At 48.4% G+C, this 14318-nt stretch overlaps 1 protein-coding gene across 3 annotated transcripts in view; it reads right to left on the bottom strand.

The window, feature by feature from the left end:
* Positions 1-14318, bottom strand: part of ATP2A3 (ATPase sarcoplasmic/endoplasmic reticulum Ca2+ transporting 3) — an 89916-nt gene that overhangs the window by 2520 nt on the left and 73078 nt on the right. For all 3 annotated transcript variants that reach the window (XM_081172911.1, XM_081172912.1, XM_081172913.1), the window contains 8 exons: positions 12631-12849; positions 11524-11859; positions 10593-10813; positions 8740-8942; positions 6669-6754; positions 6149-6282; positions 4593-4710; positions 2946-3063 (listed from right to left, as the gene is read on the bottom strand). In XM_081172911.1, coding sequence (XP_081029037.1) covers positions 2946-3063; positions 4593-4710; positions 6149-6282; positions 6669-6754; positions 8740-8942; positions 10593-10813; positions 11524-11859; positions 12631-12849 — 1435 coding nt within the window. The remainder of the gene's footprint in view (positions 1-2945; positions 3064-4592; positions 4711-6148; positions 6283-6668; positions 6755-8739; positions 8943-10592; positions 10814-11523; positions 11860-12630; positions 12850-14318) is intronic.

The following is a 14318-nucleotide window of genomic DNA, read 5'->3' as shown; positions in this document are numbered from 1 at the left end:
TGCAGTACAGGATAGACCCCATCAATGGACCATGACCGATGAATGGAACCTCAGGGGCAGTGTTACTTGCTGCAATAGCAGGAGATAGCTGCTGCCTCTGTGCTCTGGGTTAAACTACAGAGCCTAGGACTTGCCGATCAGAAGGTCGGCAGTTCGAATCCCCTTGATGGGGTCAGCTCCCGTTGCTCGGTCCCTGCTCCTGCCAACCTAGCAGTTCGAAAGCACGTCAAAGTGCAAGTAGATAAATAGGTACCACTCTGGCGGGAAGGTAAACAGCATTTCTGTGCGCTGCTCTGGTTCGCCAGAAGCAGCTTAGTCATGCTGGCCACATGACCTGGAAGCTGTACGCCGGCTCCCTCGGCCAATAAGGCGAGATGAGCGCCGCAACCCCAGAGTCGGCCACGACTGGACCTAAGGGTCAGGGGTCCCTTTACCTTTACCTTAGGTTCTGCAGTACTTGCTGAAGCAAGATCTACACTTGTTGAATTGTGTTGAGCCTTGGGCCTGGCCTTCCCCTTCCTAGTAGCCCAGATCGAGACATGTGGGTCTCTAAGTGGAATGGGGTTTGCTCTGCCTCAGAGGCCTCTGTGTCCTAGTTTTTTTTGGGGGGGGGGGTCTCTCTAAGTGGCAAGTAGAGCATAGAGTTATAGAGCTGGAAGGGACCTCAAAGGTAATGTAGTCCAACCCCCTGCAATGAGGGAACCATGGCTAAAGAATCCATGACAGATCTTTGTTTAAAAGCCCTCAAAGCACGAAAGCCGCCTTCCTGACATCAAGTCAGGTAGCAGACAGCATTTCTCTTTGCTTAAAAAGCAAAACAATGCCAGAAACCCTCCTGGGGGTGGGGGAATGGGTTTGGTCTTCTCGTAAAGCATTCCCCCCCCCTTTGCACATGTCAATTTGGCTCCAAGGTATAACGGCAGCAATGGATTACCCTACAAGGCCATATTATGACAGGGGGAACGACAGGCTCTCAGCATCCAAGGCAGACACAAAGACTCTGTTCTATGCCCACCGGTAATGAGTCACTATGGAGATCCTGCTGTGCTTTAAAGGGGCCTTTTATGGTCTCCAAGAGAGCAGGTTACATTGGCAGGCAAAGAAGGAGAAAAACGCCAGAATCGATTTAAGAGGATTTGTAAATTCCTGCAAATGCAATAGCAGGGGTGGAAAGCTGAGAGAGCTGGTACCCAACCTGCTCTGAATGGGATTGCATTCTCCCCTAAGGATCAGATTTACACTTTGTGTGTTGTCTGTGTGTAGGGATTGAGCCAGCTCTGTCCCTGGAAGACCATGTGATATCCGTGGCACTCACAGGCCTTCTAGCAGCCAACTACGACCCCACCTGGACAGGAGCAGCTTAGTCACGGTTATTAATAATAATAATAATAATAATAATAATAATAATAATAATAATAATATATTATTTATACCCCGCCCATCTGGCTGAGTTTCCCCAGTCACTCTGGACAGCTTTCAACAAAAATTAAAATACAATAATTCATTAAAATACAATAATTCATTAAAATACAATAATGAATGCTCCAGCAAACTTCCACTTAGACTTACAATTGCAATTTTTATTAATTTATTTCGTATAATTTAGATGCTGCTTGATTGCAAGGAAAAACCCTCAGACTGGATTTCAAAAAGATTATAAAGTAGTAACATAAAACAGTTAAGAACAGCTATTTATAAAAAATAAAACCAACAATAAGATAAAAACAGATTAAAGCACATGGCAAAAGTCTGCATATGTGGACAGGATTGCCGAAATAGAAATGCATTCTTTTTGCAGGTGCCCAAATGTGATAGTACCTGCCTGAGGCCCCTGGCAGGGAGTCCCAAAGTCGCTCAAACCAACTTCTGAAGAATGACATGTTTCTCATGTAAACTGTCCATTTCTACAGAAGTGAACCTCAGTGAGCTCAGCAGGACTTACTCCCAGGCTTCTGCTAGGATGAGTCCTGTTTCACAAACTTGTTAAGAGTTCTACAAGTGTCAGCAATCAAATAGGTCAGGATTTCCCAAAACTTGGGTCTCCAGCTGTTTTCGGACTACAATTCCCATCATCCCTGAACACTGGTCTTGCTAGCTAAGGATGATGGGAGTTGTAGTCCAAATATGGAGACCCAAATTTGGGGAACCCTGATATAGGCAGAGGTGATCCAGTGGACACGGTGGACTTGGACCTTCAATAAACATTACGACAAGGTACCTCACCCAAGATTCCTGAATACCAGTTGCTGGCAATCACAGGGGTGCTGGGAGAGTGTTCTTGTAGTCGTGTCCCGCTTGCCAGTTTCCCACTGGTGCATCTAGTTGGCCACTGTGAGAACAAGATGCTGGACCAGATAAGCCACTGGCCTGACCTTGCAGAGCTCTTCTTATGCTCTTATCTGTGCTGATACATTGACTCCCAGTACGTTTCTGGGCACAATTCAAAGTGTTGGTGCTGACCTTTAAAGCCCTAAATGGCCTCAGCCCAGTACACCTGAAGGAGCGTCTCCACCCCCATTGTTCAGCCTGGACACTGAGGTCCAGCTCTGAGGGCCTTCTGGCAGTTCCTTCCCTGCAAGAAGTGAGGTTACAGGGAACCAGGCAGAGGGCCTTCTCGGTAGTGGCACCCTCCCTGTGGAATGCCCTCCCATCAGATGTCAAGGAAGTAAACAACTATCTGACTTTTAGAAGACATCTGAAGGCAGCCCTGTTTAGGGAAGTTTTTAATGTTTGATGTTCTATCGTGTTTTTAATATTATTTTGGGAGCTGCCCACAGTGGCTTGAGAAACCCAGCCAGATAGGTGGGGTATAAATAATATGTTGTTGTTGTTGTTGTTGTTGTTGTTATGATAATTGTGACCCCGCTAGCTGGGTTCCTAAGTGACCCATGCACATGCAAGAAAGCAAGGAGAGGGCTGCCAACCCCACCACAGGACACACTCACCATCTAAATGATTGCGGGAAAGGTACTTGAGTCCTTCATCCAGCAGGATAACCGGCAAGGAGATTTTCAGCACCGTTACCCATTGGGGCCAGCTAAGTGGTGTCACCTGGAAGATCAGCTGGGAAGCAAGGAGAGGATACGTATCACACCTGCCCTTCTGTTCAGAGGCAAGTGCCAATCATTATGTAACCGATATGGCACTGTCCAGACACAGGAATCAGCAGACTTGCAGTGGTAGCCCTGAGATTTATAGCATTGCATAGTTTTTTTAATAGAAAAAGATCCCCAAGCATGCCGACACTTCCAGCAGCCCAATGAGCTTGTTGAGTTTCTGCAGAGGGAAACACAGTAAAGGGGACTAGAAACGGAATGGAGTTTCCTAGAAGAGGGCGTAGCTTCGTAACTGGAACCACGAATGGGAGTACATCACAATGCAATATTTTTCTTGCTGGATAATGTTTTTACTTTAAGGGGGGGCAACAACCTCTAAATGTGAATTTAAACAAACATATGCAATGTTAGCCCACAATGGGTCTCCAGCTGGGAGAAAGACATATGGGGAAAGTTTGCACACCGGAGGTTGTATGATTGATGCCTCGTGTCTCCACTTCATCAAACAGAAGCTTCATGGGGAAGATCTCTAACTGAGACTCTGGAGAGCAGCTGTTGGTCTAGATCAGGAATGAAGAACCTGAGGTCCTCCAGATGTTGTTGGACTCCAACTCCCATCCGCCCCCAGTCAGCATGGCCAATGCTCAGGTGTGATGGGAGTCGGAGGCCACCTGGAAGGCCACAGGTTGCTCCATACTTGCTTGAGACCAGGGGTTTGCAAACTTTTTCAGGCCACTGCCCCCTTGGTTCCATAAACTCATCTCCAGTGCCCCCTATGAAAAAGCATTATTGAGAATAGCAGTTTGCACTAAGGAAGACAATAACACACACAAAAATCAAAACGGTAACAATTAATTGCACATTTATTCAAAAGCCAATGAAAACTAACCTAAATTCTAAACATCCGTTCAATGAAATGGATCCAGTGATGCCAGCTTTTCAAGGTCTGATCCTCATTTGCACCTCCTGCTGGCCTCTTAGAACTGCTCTTTAGAGCTCAATCGGAGCAAACAGCAATTTGGGTTCCCCCTGGATTGCCATTTGTTCCAATCTATCGCTAGAGAGTGGGTATTCCCTTGGAAGGAGCTGGGCAAGTGGAAAAGTGTTTAGACTCACGCTTTCTAGGCATGGCACAAGTGGACATGTGGATGGGGCCTTAGTGCCCCCCCCCCCAGTTAATCCCACTGCCTGCTCCCCAGGGTACAGCCCTCTTTCGGAACCACTGCTTTACTAGGACCAACTTCCTGCCTCAGTAACAAGGCAACTGGTTATGTTTACCCTGCCAAGTCCAGTCCTGAAAGGGACCACATGTGGACCCAGCCTGCTCAGAAAGTGGGAGAGCAGGTAGCATCTTTCTTGGGGTCCAAGGCTTCCCCTCTCTCATGGTGTTTGGGTGGTCAGATGCTGAAGAGGATGGGGTGAGGGTTGTCTCCTGCACCTTTCATAGTGGAGTAGGAGATGGGGATTTCAGGCACGGGCAGCCTGGGTCTTGTCTGCATTTGGCTGCCCTCAAAAATGCAGGTTCTACCTACTTACAGGCAATGGCTTCATGTAGAGGATCAGGAAGTGCAGAGCCATGGACATGACAATGGCCCCCAGGAGCCAGAGGTTCAGCCAAGGAGGCATCCTGAGTAGCGACTGGTTTTCAGACACACTGTGGGAGAGATGGGGTGCATTCAGACATTGGGAATATTGGGTTAGTTTTCCTAATTATAATGCTAGAGCTTCTGCCCTGATCCCTAACATTCCTTTCACAATGCAGTACCTGTTGAGCTATGGAACTATGGGATTTTTTAAATCAACACACCATCAAGTCACACTAAATCTCATTTACTCTGGTGGGTGTGACCAGAAACATCACAGGAAAACTTTGCTGTGCCCCCCCTCCGTTTCCGCACATGCATCCTTCTTCCCCCCATAATTCACCCATGAAAAGGGTAGGAGAGAACATCTGCTTTACCACCCCAAATTTCGTCACTTTAAAGGTAAAGGTAAAGGGACTCCTGACCATTAGGTCCAGTTGTGGCCGACTCTGGGGTTAGCAGCCCTCATCTCGTTTTACTGGCCAAGGGAGCCGGCGTACAGCTTCCGGGTCATGTGGCCAGCATGACTAAGCCGCTTCTGGCAAACCAGAGCAGCGCACGGAAACGCGTTTACCTTCCCGCTGGAATGGTACCTATTTATCTACTTGCACTTTGACGTGCTTTTGAACTGCTAGGTTGGCAGGAGCAGGGACCGAGCAATGGGAGCTCACCCCGTCGCGGGGATTCCAACTGCGACCTTCTGATCGGCAAGTCCTAGGCTCTGTGGTTTAACCCACAGCGCCAACCGTGTCCATCACTTTACTCGAGCCCAAAAAACACATGACCCAAATTAAAGTCCAATGTGCTATAGTACAAACGTATTATAATGATACTTTTGATATTGGTGATAATGATGAAGACGATGACGGTGGTGGCCCCGTCCCCCTTACGAATGCTGTGGGTTATGTGCTCCGCTAACCCGGAAGTAGATGCCCCCTGCTGTGACCTTTGCCCCGTGATGCGAGCGGAAGTCGCACTCTGGTGGCGCGGCAGCAGTGGGAGGTGCCATTAGAGAGAGCGCGCCTCATGTTACAAGCAGTTTCCTGTTACGAACGGACCTCCAGAACGGATTAAGTACATAACATGAGGTACCATTGTCTTTTGGAAAGCGGTTTTCAGGTTTTGGTCTTTGTTTGGAAGCCACTTGAAATCACGATGGCGGACCAAAATTTTTCAAAACTGCACTGTGGTGGGTTTTTGTTTTTGTTTCTCATAATTCCTGTGCAACTCTAGGCATTTTCCACTAGTGGTAACAATAATTTATGCCACAGAGCATGCTCTGTCCAAATGATTTTGTACTTGCATGATTCAGAAGCACATGCAGATGTCAAGGTTCTCTGCACATCTATGCATGATTTACACGTGATGCAGAAAATCCCCTTCCTGGATTAAACGGGCCACAGACTGTAGCTGTGTTAGCCAGTTCCCATTTGCTGGACCATTTCTTCTTAATTTCATACCCAAACCTTTTTTTTAAGGGAAGGAGATGCCTGGCCAGCAATGCCTTACCTGTTGAGTGCATTTAACATCTCAATGGTCACCAGCACAGAGAGCGCCATGGTGGTCGGGTAACGCGATTCGAAAATGTCACAGTCGACGCCTTCGAAGATGGGGTTGTCCTCTGTGCATCGCATGAAGTTCCTCTGTGGGCAGGAGAATATAAGCACAAGTCTGGAGTGAGGGGCTGCCATTGCCCCCCATCTTTCACCGCCACTACCAACAGGTTCCAGAGGAGCCTTTTGCTCCTAAAAATTAAATTACTTTATTCCCTAGCAGCAGTCATGATATAGCTATTCCTGGGGGTTGACAACAAGAATGACTAGGCTTCCTTGATAGCTATGCTTTGCCTCCGTGGTCCGAGGCAGGAATGCTTCTGAATAACAGAAGCTGCAGGATAGAAGAGTCCTCTTGCGCTTGGATCCTGCTCATGTGTTGGCCACTGTGAGAGGAGGATGCTGGACAAGATGGGCCAGATCCAGGCTCTTCTGATATTCTCACGTGTTTTCCCTGCACTGGACTATCAACTTACCAGCTGGTGGAAGGTAACTTGCGGTCCTTCGGGGTCATACAAGAACCACCAGGTAGCTGAACCCACAGTGGCAAAGCCAACATACACTGCAAGGAAAGGAGGAAAAAGTAATTGATCACACAGGCTAAAACTCTGTGTGCTTTTGTGCTGCCTTCAGAAGGCAGCCATTCGACAGTAGCCATATCCTCCAAGCGGACTTTACAGGGCAGCCCCACTCTAAGCATCATTTATTTGTTTCAAAGGCTACTTAATCAAAAGACTCTCCCTGGGCAGGTTCTGTTCACTGGCATTTTTGATGCTGCAACCTAAATACCACAAGCTTTATACTCCACCTCCCAGGGGACATGTCTGGCAAGTGGGCAGGGCCCCTGGCCTGTCAATCACACAACATCACAATGATGTCACTTTGGCACAGCTGTTAGGGAGGGAAGCCCAGGCAATCAGCTGGTTGTTGGTGCTTGGAAAGGACAGATCTTTGCAGTTGCTGCCAACCAGCTGATGGGAGGTGTCTACAATTTCCCCTTTCGCTCTAGTGGCTTATTTAGCTGGCCTACATTGTGCAGTGGGAAGAAGGCATAGGGTGAGGCAGCATAGCTGTCAACGTTTCTGTTATGTACTGAAGTTCTCACCCTGGGCCAGCAGGGGGATACTGTAGATAGTTATGCAAATGAAGGATCGAAAGTGACATTCAGTGATTGGATAGTTTTAGAAAGTTGCTACAGTTACGTTGTTCTGGAGCTCTATATAAGCAGGCTGACTGAGCTCTTCAGTTCAGTTCTGGCCTTTGAATAAACAAGAGCTGTTTGAAGAATCGCTGTGTCATCTGGTATGTTCGCCCACAACTTAACAGTTTCCCTTTTTTAAAAGGGAAATTCCCTTATTCCGAATAGGATTCCTCGCAAGAAAAGGGAAAAGTTGACAGGTATGTGAGGCAGGTGGGTGGGGCTTGTCTTGTTTTGCCCAAAACATGGGACAAATGGAAGGCCCTGGCAGGCCGAATTAGACCCTCAGTTAGAGATGCCCCAATACTGCTATTCCCACTTATCTGGAATTAAGTCCCATTGGCCCCAGTGGGATTTACTTCTGAGTAGACCTGTTACCTGCCTTGTTAAGATGCTGGGCATTATAGAACATAAAATCAGCGAACAAAGCCCCGCCTAGAAGGCTTACAATCTAACTGCAACAAAGATGTGATTGGAAGGAAGCGGGGAAGGTGAGATATCTCTCACTCTCAGAGTAGCCAAGTGCCACCCTCCAGCTAAGCAAAACCCAACAGGAACCGACCCAGACATTTTTGCAGTTTTCCTCTTTGGAGTTTGTGACGCAATGACAAAACGTTAATGCCCATTTTGTTTCAGGCTGTGTTATTTTTAGTTACTTATTATTAAATGAATTTACTAGCCGCTTTTTTGCCATGGCAATTCAAAGCGACTTACCCCCCACAAGAAAACCCCCATAAATACATTAAAACTAGATAGGAAAGGGATAATGCATTATAACATCCCACCCACTCTAGAAAGCCACAGGTTGTTAGGAGCCAAAGGTCTGGTTAAAAAGGAATGTTTTTGCCTGGCGCCTTAAGACGTATAATAACGGTGCCAGGCTTGGGGAGAGCATTCCACAAACAGGGAGCCACCACCAAAAAGGCCAATTGTGGTATTTTATTTTGTTTTATTCCTTTTCACCCTATTATACACCCTATTGGATAATGCATTTCATGTGGCTCTCATCGTATTTCCTTGATGCTCGTCATTGGCTGTAACTACGGAGATTTGGTTTAGAACGTGAGATACACCTGAGATAAAATCTCGCTAGCCTTTTAACCACACCTGGGGTGGCGAGGATGATGAGGCTGTGATGCTCCCCCCTTAGCCCCGCCCCACGGTCACCTGATAGCTGCTGGATTCTGATGCATTCTGGGCAAACGTCTGCAGAGAGGACCCGACTCTATGGACACAGTCTCCCCGTGGGAACTTCTAAACTCTGTGCTGGGAATGGGGGTTAAAGCAGTCTCTCCAAAATTCTCCTCTTGCCCCTAATCTCTAGTGTTGAACATGGCCTCGTTTCTCACCTCCAATGGCAATGTAGCGGAAGAAGAGCCACCCGCTGATCAGAGGCTCCCTGGGATTCCGCGGCAGCTTGTCCATGATGTCAAGGTCAGGCGGATTGAAGCCCAGAGCCGTCGCTGGCAGCCCATCGGTCACCAGGTTGACCCAAAGCAGCTGGACTGGGATCAACGCTTCGGGGAGGCCCAGGATGGCTGTCAGGAAGATACTGGGGGAAAGAAACACACAGAAATTCTACCATGACGTGATTTCACTCCCAGTGCTTTTCTTTATTTATCACACAAGTGATAAACCTCAGGTCTGTGGGCCAGATTTCAGGGAATCATGGAACTGTAGAGTTGGAAGGGACTCGAAGAGTCATTTAGTCCAACCCCCTGCAGTGCAGGATTCTAAACTAAAGCCTCTGTTAAAAAAACATTCAAGGAAGGAAAGTTCACAACCTCCTGAAGGTGACCATCCACTGTCAAACAGCTCTTATCATCAGAAAGTTCTTCCTGATGTTGGCTATTGTATCTCCTCCCAGTATTCTCTTTTCCAGGCTAAACATATCCAGCTCCTTCAGCCATTCCTCGTAAGGCCTGGTTTCCAGAAACCAAGGATTGGAAACCTCCAGGGTTCCCCCCATTTGTGACGTGAAATGCGGGGCAAGTAGAGATGCAGCTGGAAAGCAGGATTGAACTCCCCACCTATTGGCTGAGACGTGGTGAGTTTACTTCTTTATTATTTCCATTTATAGACTGCGCTGCTAGCTACAAGATCTCGAAGCAGGTTGCGCACGCAATCAGTACGATAAAACCACGCCAAACGTGTTGCATAACAAAATGCATTAACAATATCCACAAATGTAATAAGGAATGAATAAAACTGGAGAGCCCTGCAAGGTGGTATAAATTTCAAGCGCCACAACATGCATGCAATCATTCATCCTATTTTACTCACCACCTTGTTTCACACAACCACCACAAGCATTCGTTGATTCCAACATTGCCCCCATCAACCCCTTATACAAAGATCACTCACACTCAACAATATTACAACCCATGTACAAAGTACCACTGCCAAGCATATACAAATTAGGCACATTCCTAATATCTGAAGCAGTAATGGACTTGTGCCCCCCTCCTGCTGGACCATCTAATACTCTCCTTCCATCTATCACCTGAGAGGCACCCAGTTCTCTACCAGAGCATCTGTTCTGCTTAGTTCTCTGTGGGGAAAGCTCCCGTGTACCTCAACTCTTCAAAAAACAGGACTGAACTCCCTGCCCATCAGCTGATGTACTGGTGTGCAATTCTGCATTCTTCCCACCTGTCAAAGTCAGCCCATTTGTGGGGGAGATAAAGATCTGGCTCGCTGGGGACCCCATGCTTTATTATTACAGTGGTACCTCTAGATATGAACGGGATCCGTTCCGGAGCCCCGTTCGCATCTAGAAGCAAACGTAACTAGCGATGGCACGTGTGCGCATGCGCTCGTCACTTTTCGCCACTTCTGCGCATGTGCATGACATCATTTTGAGCATCTGCGCATGCGCAAGAGGCAAAACCCGGAAGTAACGCGCTCCGTTACTTCCGGGTTGCCGCAGAGCACAACCCAAAGCACATTCAACTCGAGGTGTGACTGTATAAAGCTTATGAATTAGGAGTGGAACCCATGCTCAAGCCAAACTTGTCCGCTGGGGAGCACCCAGTGGACAAAGCAAACAAGGCGCATTTACGCAATCTTTGATGGCTTTGAAGGCACCCTCCCAATATTTTGGATTACAACTTCCATCATGGAAGCTGGCTGGTGTGAGTTGGCACCCGTCTGGAGGGCCACAGGCATTCCTGGGCGCAGAATGGAGGGCGCAGGCACTTACCAGACCACTTCTCCGACGTTGGAGGAAATGAGGTAGCGGATGAACTGCTTCATATTATTGTAGATGGCGCGGCCCTCCTCCACGGCTGCCACGATGGTGGAGAAGTTGTCGTCGGACAAGACCATTTCCGCCGCTGACTTTGCCACCGCTGTGCCGGAGCCCATGGCGATGCCGATTTCGGCTTTCTTTAACGCAGGGGCATCGTTCACTCCGTCGCCGGTCTGGAGCACAAAGAAAAGCCCTCGTCACTGGAAGGAACATAAGAAGAGTCTGCTGGATTAGACCAATGGACCATCTGGGCCAGCATCGTCTTCTCATGGGGCAAACCAGACTCCTGTGGAAAGCCAGCAAGCCTATAACATTTAAACACGTTATAAAATACAACGTGTTAATAACAAATTAGTTTAAATGCACGTTTAGAGCCAGCAATTAAAATCTAGTTTGCCCTGACAGCAGCCCATTTGGGCAGCACTGTCTGCACCTTAATTTCCAAAGACCTGTCTGAACAAGAAGGTCTTAGCCTACTCTATTGGGAGGGAAGAAGAAGAAGAAGAAGAAGAAGAAGAAGAAGAAGAAGAAGAAGAAGAAGAAGAAGAAGAAGAAGAAGAATTAGAATTCTGCAGTATGGGGGCAGCCACAGAAAAGGCCCTATCTTGGGTCACCACCAGCTACACCTCTGATACTGAAGGGACTGGGAGAAGGTGCTCACCTGAGGATCTTAGCACCTGGGCAGCTGCATATAGGGAGACAGGATCTTTCAGGTGTCTTGGGCCCAATCCACTCCCACCCAAGCTATTTCCCAAGATTATCTGCAGGTCCAGCAACTGGAAGGGGATTTGGAGCCAGCTAGCTCCGAAATCTGATTCAGGAACATGCTTGGAGGCTTCAGGTGCAACAAGAAAGGCAGGGAGTCGCCGTTTCCAAAGCTCACCATAGCTGTGATTTCGTTGAACGACTGCAGGTACTCCACTATCTTGGACTTGTGGGCAGGTTCCACACGGGCAAAGCAGCGAGTGGAGCGGCAGGCGTTACTCTGGTCCTCCGGCGAGAGGTCGTCGAATTCCCTCCCTGTGTAGGCTTTGTCCGCCACCTCTTCGCTCTCCGAGAAGATCCCAATCCTCCGGCAGATGGCCACGGCTGTCCCCTTGTTGTCGCCAGTGATCATGATGACCCGGATGCCGGCTTTCTTGCACAACTCGATGGACAGCATCACTTCCTTCCGAGGAGGGTCCAGCATCCCCACGCAACCCACGAAGGTCAGGTTGGTCTGCAGGCCGGACGAGAATGGAGGGATCAGTCCCCTGAAAAGTGGTACCCACCAGACTTTCTATAGAGGGAAGCCCTTTTTAAGAAAGGCCCGAGGATGCCTAGTGGTTATAGTCAGGAATGGCTGAGGATAGAACTGGGTTTTTCCCAGTGCCTCCTCCGAGGAGCCAAAGAATTATCAAACTGCTTTGGCTAGGAGGCCGAAGGCAGATGTCGTCCCAAACAACCGGCGAACAGCAAGTTGAAGAAGGTGGATATAAACAATGATAGCTTAAAGGTAAAGGTAAAGGGACCCCTGACCATTAGGACCAGTCATGACCGACTCTGGGGTTGCGGCGCTCATCTTGCTTTATTGGCCGAGGGAGCCGGCGTATAGCTTCCGAGTCATGTGGCCAGCAGGACTAAGCCGCTTCTGGCGAACCAGAGCAGCGCACGGAAATGCCGTTTACCTTCCCGCCGGAGAGGTACCTATTTATCTACTTGCACTTTTGATGTGCTTTCAAACTGCTAGGTTGGTAGGAGGAGGGACCGAGCAAAGGGAGCTCACCCTGTCGCGGGGATTCGAACCGCCGACCTTCTGATCGGCAAGTCCTAGGCTCTGTGGTTTAACCCACAGCGCCGCCCGCGTCCCAATGATAGCTCAGGGAGCCTTAAAGTCTTTGTTTATGAACTGCACACAGCCCCTTAACCCTGCTCCTCATGCACTGCTCCAACCACCTCACTCCATCCTAAACCAGGCTGCTCTTTGGCCTCTTCCTTGACTCTGCCTTACCTCGTAGTTGATGAACTGGCTGGAATCATCCAGACGCATATCCTCCTTCCGGGGAGGGTGGTCTCTCGTGGCCAACGCGAGGCAGCGCAGGGTGTCGATGCCGGTGCCCCACTCCCGGATCTTGGAGAGTATCTTCTCCTTGGTGGAGAGAGTCAGGGCAACCCGGTTGCTGCCGACGCGGACGTAGTTGCAGCGCTCGATGACGCTCTCTGGGGCGCCCTGTCGGAAAAGGTATGGAAGTCACAGGACAGGCCCATTAAGAGATGCAGAAGGCAAGCAAACAGGTAAGAGATTGGAGGACAACCAGCCCAAGAGCTGGGGGGGTGTTTCTTCAGGTGGGTTCCATTAGCACCCAGAGGATGGAGAGCCGACTAAAGGGCCAGGGCTAAAATTCAATGTGAATTATTTGATGGGATGGATGTGCCGCCTGCCCTCTTCAAATTCACAGACACAGCATGGACCACCTGAATGATGCTCGCAGACTCCTGGTGATACATGGACTACAGTTTAGGCACCTCCTGCTTTATTGCACTTTTGCTGCTATTTTTAAGGTTTTCATTGTACATTTGTAAAGTCGCCATTTTTAGTTGTAATAGCTTAGCCTCCCCCCCCCTGCATTAAGTGTGAGAAAAATGGTCTTAAAACTAAGCCATTAAAAATAAGCAATTTCTGTTCACTTTTTGCAAACAAAAAACACACTTCAAAAATCCAGAAGTGGTGAATCATCTGGTTGAGGGTTGTATGCCGAACCACCAGTAAGTTTAGGAACCTTGGGTTGGACTGGTCTGATGAGAAGAGCAGCAAATTCAGACCCCCATTCCTACCCAGCAGGACAGATTTAAAACAAAAACAAAAAACCAAAAACAACCAGTCTTAGTGTAAATATGTCCTTTAGCCGAACTCACAAATGAACATTGGGCATTTGATCCACGATACCTCTGCATGAAAATAGAGACTTAAAAGTAAAACAAGAGCGTGTGCTATTTAGGGAATTACTTTTCTGCCTTTTGGAGCAGAGAAACGTTTTTCTCCCTCTGTTATAACACTGCGATTCATGGACATCCAATGAAGGTGAAGGTTGGAAGGACAGAGAAAAGAAAGTCCTTCTTCACCCAGCACATAGTTAAACTATGGCGCTCCCTCCCCCAAGAGGCAGTGATGGCCACCAACCTAGATTTCTTTAATAAAGGATTAGACACGACCATGGAGGAGTGACCTATCAATAGAGATTAGCCATGATGGCTATGCTGCAATGTTTCTGAAGAGCAGTTGCTGGGAGCCACAGCAGGGTAGAGGGCTATTGAGCTCAGGTCCGGCTTGTGGGTTTCTCACTGGGGCATCTGGGTGGCCACAGTGAGAGCAGGATGCTGGACTAGGTGGCGCATTGTCTTAATCCAGCAGGGCTCTTACAAGCCATGAGATTTTCACCTCCAGTGCAGTTCCCTTGCATCCCAGGGGTGAGGAAGCTGTGGCCTTCCAGACAGCATTAGACTCCAACTCCCATCATCCCTGGGCAGTGGGCCATGCTGGCTGGGACTGATGGGAGCTGGAGGTGCAACCGGTCTCCCTACCCTGCTAGAGCAAGGATGCTGGCTTTTGAATTGTCTGTTTCCCTCCTGATATCTTCTTGCATATGAGAAGCTCTGCTAAGTGAGCGATTGTAGAGGTTAAGCCCAGTGATAGTTTAG

Source organism: Podarcis bocagei (assembly GCF_964188305.1).
Source record: "Podarcis bocagei genome assembly, chromosome: 15".
Taxonomy (NCBI): domain Eukaryota; kingdom Metazoa; phylum Chordata; class Lepidosauria; order Squamata; family Lacertidae; genus Podarcis; species Podarcis bocagei.
The sequence above is the reverse complement of the archived record's forward strand: the minus strand, read 5'-3'. Positions and strand labels throughout refer to the sequence as shown.